Source organism: Eimeria necatrix, genomic scaffold (genome assembly GCF_000499385.1).
Source record: "Eimeria necatrix Houghton genomic scaffold, Enh_scaff887, whole genome shotgun sequence".
Classification (NCBI taxonomy): Eukaryota; Apicomplexa; class Conoidasida; order Eucoccidiorida; family Eimeriidae; genus Eimeria; species Eimeria necatrix.
In genome coordinates this window covers 6,871-13,437 of record NW_013654688.1, presented here as the reverse complement: position 1 = coordinate 13,437, position 6,567 = coordinate 6,871, and the positions used below count along the sequence as shown (strand labels likewise).

At 49.5% G+C, this 6,567-nt stretch overlaps 1 protein-coding gene across 1 annotated transcript; it reads left to right on the top strand.

Moving 5' to 3' along the window:
- Positions 1-600: 600 nt before the first annotated feature.
- ENH_00081040 (hypothetical protein, conserved) lies at positions 601-5,356 on the top strand (the record flags this gene model as incomplete). Its single annotated transcript, XM_013583302.1, has 5 exons — positions 601-2,068; positions 3,660-3,835; positions 4,184-4,310; positions 4,819-5,027; positions 5,285-5,356. The coding sequence occupies 5 exons, from the start codon at positions 601-603 to the stop codon at positions 5,354-5,356; spliced, it is 2,052 nt and encodes a 683-aa protein (XP_013438756.1).
- Positions 5,357-6,567: the final 1,211 nt, after the last annotated feature.

Genomic DNA, 6,567 nt, shown 5'->3' with positions numbered 1-6,567 from the left:
AGACTTCAACAACAAAACAATCTTGTACAGTTGAGTTCATATTATTGTAAGGCTCAGGAAACCCAGAATAATAGAAGGGTCAATGTCTGAGTTGCGGCACCGGCCTCGCGTCCAGCCCTTTGCCCGGCGCGAGTTCCCGTTTATGATTCTGCGCTATCCAGCTGTGCCTTAGGCCTTAAGATATTCAATATTATTCCTGTCTTAAGATATTTAATATTATTCATGTCTTTCGCCCGATTAAGCCTCGAGGGGTGACGACGAAGGCCAATTGTAGAGCCAGGCACTCCACTCCGTCTCGCGCAGACCCAGCAGAGCCTTGAAAGCGGAAGCGGCGGTCAGAATTGGTAAACTTTTGACAATTCCATTTAAATATCTGGACTTTGGATTTTAGAGTCTTCAAATGCAATTAGGAGTCTGAAGATCCGGAAGTTCGGAGAGTTGGGGGCTGGGGGCTGCCGCGGCTGCAGGCCACCTTATGGAAGCTGCTAGCCCCCGATCTCCCGCGCTGCGCTGCAGCAGCAGCAGCAGCAGCAGCAGCAGCAGCAGCCCCGCGGGCGCTGGCAGCAGCTAACTGCTTCAGAGGGACTTGGAGAGTTCAAAATGGCGCACTTGGGGGGAGTGCTGCAGCTGCGGTGGCGGCGGTGGGCGCTGCTGTACCTGCCGCTTCTGGTGTCTGTACACCTCGCGGCGCAGCTGCTGCTGGTGCACTGGAGTTCGCCGCTCGGACACTCTTTGCAGAACAGATTTTTCGAAAGCAGCTACGGGCTGTTCAGCTACGAAGTGGGGGAGGCCCTCTGCAGCAGCCCGGAGTTGCTGCGGCCGCCCTCCCTGGTGCTGCAGCAGGCCCGCGAGCTGCTGCAGCAGCAGCAGCAGCTGCGGGCGGCGCTGCAGGCCGTGGGCGACGCGGAGCCGCTCCAGGTGTACGTACACTGGGCGCAGCGCTTCGCGCGCAGCAGCGCAGCGCAGCAGCTGCTGCTGCAGCAGCAGGCGCAGCAGCTGGAGGCTTCGGACTTCGTTTCTGGACTTGCTGGCCTTTCGGAAGTCCCCGGAGTGGACTTAACTCGGGAAATGCTGACTGCTGCTTTCATTTACTCCCAGTGCCGCAGCAAGGGGCTGCTGCAGCCCCCGCTGCTGCAGCAAAACGCCGCCGAACTGCAGCAGCAAAAAGAAAACTTGCTGCAGGCCCTGGGCGTGCACACGCAGCTGCTGCTGCCCTCGCGCTTCCTGGGCGACCCGCAGCGGATCTGCTGGGGCTTCGAAGAAAAAGACCCGGACCCAAGCAGCAGCAGCAGCAGCAGCAGCAGCAGCAGCGGCGGCTGCTGCTGCCCGCCGCTGCAGCTGGCGCTGCAGCTGCTGCCGCTGCGGCTGCAGCGGTGGTGGGCCCGCGCGCGGTGGCAGTACCACTTCCCCGAGTACCTGCGGAAGCTGCTGACCATTTGGAGACCAGTGGACCACTTCATGCACCAGTTTTTTCGCCAAGACGCCAACGCCCTGCTGGCCCTCATGAGTCCTTACTTGGAGCTGCAGCCGCCCGCGGCCCTCGAGCCTTCTTGCGGGGCCCCCAGGAGCTACTGGGTGCAGCCGCTGCAGCGCGAGCAGTGGCAGGCCCGCAGCAAGCAAGCCGCCACCCCTGCTGCTGCTGCTGCTGCTGCTGCTGCTGCAGGTGCTGCAGCAGGCGCTGCAGGAAGTGCTGCTGCGGCAGGTGCTGCAGGAAGTGCTGCAGCGGGCGATGCCGCAGGTGCTGCAGCAGGCGCAGCAGCAGGTGCTGCAGCAGGTGCTGCAGCAGGGGCAGCAGCAGATGCAGCAGCAGGTGCTGCAGCAGGTGCTGCAGCAGGTGCTGCAGCAGGTGCTGCAGCAGGTGCTGCAGCTGAGAAGCAAGGAAAAGGGGAGTCGGGGCTTTATTCTCTTCCTGAAGAGCACGACAATTACGTGCTGGTCGACGACTACTGCGAAGCCGCCCGCGAAGTTCACCGCGGCTTCTTTTCGGGGAAGCCGCGGCCTAAGCCGGTGAAAATCGTCGACGCCGTGATTTTGGGGCAAGTTGCAAAAAACTTCAATTTAAATTCAAGTTGAAATAAATCTGAATTTAAATTCAAGTTGAAGGAAATCTGAATTTAAATTCAAGTTGAAGTAAATCTGAATTTAAATTCAAGTTGAAGTCAAATCTGAATTTGAATTCAAGTTGAAGTAAATCTGAATTTAAATTCAAGTTGAAATAAATCTGAATTTAAATTAAAGTTAAAGTCAAATCTGAATTTAAAAGTTTTCGCGCGTTTGCGGAGCTCGCGCGAAGAAGTTGAACTGCCGGGTGTCTGTACACCCCGCGGCGCGGAGGGAAAGCTGCGGATCTGAACGGAAAAAGGGCGGAAAGCTGCGGAATTTCGGCGTTTTTGAGTTTGAATTATCCTTTTTGAGTGTAAATAGTCTTTTTTGAGTTTAAATTATCCTTTTTGGGTTCGAAATGTCCTTAATTTTGGGGTTTTGCGCGCAGCTACGACTTGGACCTGCTGGAAATCCGGTGGCACGAGCTGCAGCACACGGCGGACTACTTCGTGGTGGCGGAGGCGCCGCAGCACACGCTGGGGGTGTTTTCGAAGCCGCTTTTTTTCGAGCGAAATCGCAAAAGATTTGCAGCTTTCGAAGACAAAATAATCCACTTGGTGCAGCCCTTCGCAGCTTCGCTGCCGCTGGCCCGCCGCTGCAGCCAGCGGCTCCTCGCGGACCAGGACTTCTGCTGGGAATATGAAATGTTCCAAAGAGACTCTTTGCTGCACTTGCTGGCGCGGCTGAACGCCCGCGGCGGCCCGGGGCTGGCCCCGGGCTTTCTGCAGGACGAAGACCTCATTCTCGTCAGCGACGTCGACGAAATCGTCATGGGCAAGTCTCCTTTTTGCTGCCTCTTTGCTGCCTTTTTGCTGCCTCTTTGCTGCCTTTTTGCTGCCTTTTTGCTGCACTTTTTCTGCTCTCAGAGGCCCCTTTGCGGGCCACTTGAGGCCGCCTTTGCTGCTGCATGCAGCGCCGCTTTCGCGGCTTCGCAGCAGCTCCTCAAGCCCTTTTTTGCGCTCTCTGCATGCATGCATGCAAGCTGCATGCGCATGCAAATCTGCATGCGCATGCAAGTCTGCATGCGCATGCAAGTCTGCATGCGCATGCAAGTCTGCATGCGTTTTTCATTTTTGTTTGTTTGTTTTCTTCTTTTCGCCACTTGCTGTTCTTTTCTCCGCAGCTCTTCAAATGTATTTCAATTCTGCACTTTTAATAATTGCAGCATTTCTTTTTCGCTTTGTTTATCTCCATTTGTTTGCATGCGCCTCCTTTTCACTTCCTTTTATTTTTTAATTGTAAATATGTTATTTCCTCTTTTGTCTTTAAGTTCAAGTCTTATTTGAATGTTATTGTTATGAAATATAAAACTATCTTTAGTTTTTAAATTCTTATCTGTTTATAAAATCAAAGTGTTTGCTCTCTTTGCAGCAGTTTTTTTGTTTTCATTTACAAGACAATCTTTTATTTAAATGCTCCACAACACATGCATATATTTGCATGCAATAAATAAATACGACTTACCCTCGACAGCTTCTTTCGCAAGCACCGTGCACGCATCAGCGTTGCTGCTGCTGCTGCCGCTGCTGCTGCTGCTGCTGCTGCTGCTGCTGCAGGGGATCGGCTGCGGCACTTGAAGTACTGCGAGCCGCTGCCGCAGAAGCAGTTTGGCTGGGTTTTGGTGCATTATCCGGGAAGAGTGGACGCAATGGCATTAAAGGACTTCAAAAAGATGTCGGGAATAAAAGAAACTCCTTTTCCGCATGCAATAGGGCCTCTGGTGGACACAGTGGTGGGCTGCAGCAGCAGCAGCAGCAGCTGCAGCAGCAGCAGCAGCAGCGGCGGAAAGAAGAAGTTAAATCCGTTTATATTTCGCCACTAATTGGGAAATGCCAAATAAAAATAAATAAAAAGATAAAATTTAATTCAATTTGTTTGCATTTGGTCACTGACACGCGAAGTAAAGCTGCAGCGCGCAGCAGCAGATGCTGCACCGAAGCCTCTCAGCCGCGAGGCGGGTTCTGCGCGATCTGCTGCTTTTTGAGTTTTATTTGCATCTAAAATGATTTAATTTTTAAAATTAAGTTCAATTAAATGCCATTTTTCGCTTTTATTGCGAGCTTTCCGCCGTTTCGCGCAGCCGTACAAGTCCATCCGACACCTCGAGACCAAAACCGACTTCGTCTACGAAAGCCACGCGTACACCCGACACTGCCCCTCTTCACTGACACCCCACCGCTACCTCCACGGGGGCTGGCACCTTTCAGGTTTGTTCCCGTTTGCTGCAGCAGCAGCAGCAGCAGCAGCAGCAGCAGCAAGCAGCAGCAGGCAGCAGCAAGCAGCGGCAGGTAGCTACAGGCAGCAGCAAGCAGCAGCAAGCAGCTACAGGCAGCAGCAATAAGCAGCAGGCAGCAGCAAGCAGCAGCAAGCAGCAGCAAACAGTTCCACTGAGCCAGTACCGAAGCGCCAACGCGACAGATCGCATGCAAATGCATGCATGCATAAATGCATATTTAAATACTTTAAATATATGTATAAAATATAGATAATATATATATATATATATACATATATAAATATATAAATACTGAGTAGATATATTGTATGCATCTACTCAATATATATATTTATTTATTATCAGCATGAATGCAGTGAAAGAGATAAAATAAAACTTCCAGTGTTTGCGTGAGGTCTTTGCAGCTTTCTGCTGGTCTTTATCTGCTGCTGCTGCTGTTGCTGCTGCTGCTGCTGCTGCTGCTGCTGCTGCTGCTGCAGACACTTCTTACCTGCCGTACTTGTACGCGAAAGTGCCGTCGGACGACCTGAAGCCCGGCTACGAGCCTTGGGGCCTCTACGCGCCGCTGTTGGCCCAAAGAGGGGAATTGGATTCTCCACTTGGAGGCATTTTGCAAGCCCAAGTGGCAGCTTGGAAGGACTTTCGAGACTACCGACAAGTCGGGTCTCTTTGCGTGGATGCGAAGGATGTGCGGCGAGAAAAAGCGGCGTTCAGGGACCCCAGCAAACCCTAAACCCTAAACCCTAAACCCTAGCTCCAACCCCCGGCGGCGGGCTGGCATGCATGTGCTGCGCGCTGCTGAATCTGTGCGATGCATGCGTCATTTGTGTTTATTTCGATTTAATTTGTGTTTGTTTTGATTTAATTTGTTTATTTTGGTTTATTTCGGAATTTATTTATCAATTTAAAAACAGAAAACTGAAAACTCTGCTCTTTTGCACGCAGGTGCCCGAGCAGTACAAAGAAATCGGCTTCGGCTCGATGCCGTGGGTCATGCGCTGCAACCCCATGCGGTAGGCGTTTTCTTTTGCAAAATGCAATTATAATTTGTTAAAGTTGGAAAAAGAATTCATAATTTGTCAAATTATGAAAAAAGAGTTCATAATTTGCCAAACAAATCAAATTTACTTCAAAAGAAAGCCAGGATGTGCAAGCAGATCATGCATTAGTTCTGCAGATTCATGAATCGCCCAATACATATTCTGCAGTTTATGCTGCATACTTATAAATATTAAATCAGATATATGTATTAAAAATGTATATATAAATCAAATATATATATTAAAAATATATAAACATATTTAATTGTTTTATTCCCGAGTTGATGAAGTCTGTTTATGCATTTCCTTGTTGAACCACTCACTGGACCCCGAAGAAGCACTTGAAAACCTGCCCCCAAGGCGCTCAGGTTGTTCTTTTTAAATGTTTATTTTCTTTTTATTTCTTTTTGTTTATTTTCTTTTTATTTCTTTTTATTTTCTTTTTATTTCTTTTTGTTTCTTTTTTATTTCCCTTTTCTGCTTTTTTGCGTCATTTGGGGCCCGTTTTGGCTGCAGCAGCTTCAACTGCGCGCAGCGCATTCAAGCAAATGTTGAAGAGCAACTGAATAAGATCTGATGTTTATTTTTGATTATTTTTGCACTTTTTGTTTATTTTTTGCTGCTTTGCCACTTTAACTCGAGAATGAATGAGATTTAATGTTTACATTTGATCACTTTTGCGCTTTTTGTTCGTTTTTTGGTTTTGTCACTCTGTTTCCAGATGTGAATGAGATCTAATGCTTATTTTTGACTACTTTTTGCATTTTGTGTCAATTTTTTGCTGTTTTCTCACTCAAATTCCAGGTATGAATGAGATTTGATGTTTATATTTGATTAATTTGCCTTTTTTGTTTATTTTTTGGTCTTTTGTCACTCTGTTTCCAGATATCCCACCTGGTTTCAGCAGCCAGACCCCCGCTACTCAATGCGCCCGAATTCAAGTTTTGTAATTTACGGCAAGTCCGTCTGTGCGCGGTCTCTAGAGGAATGGTTTTCCATCTTTAGGTTTATAAGAGACACTTACACAGCAGTCATCCCCAGCACTAGCGACATCAGCAGCAGCAGCGGCAGCAGCAGCAGCAGCAGCAGCGCCAGCAGCAGCAGCAGCGCCAGCAGCAGCAGCAGCGGCAGCAGCAGCAGCAGCAGCGGCAGCAGCAGCAGCAGCAGCAGCAGTGGCAGCAGCGAAAC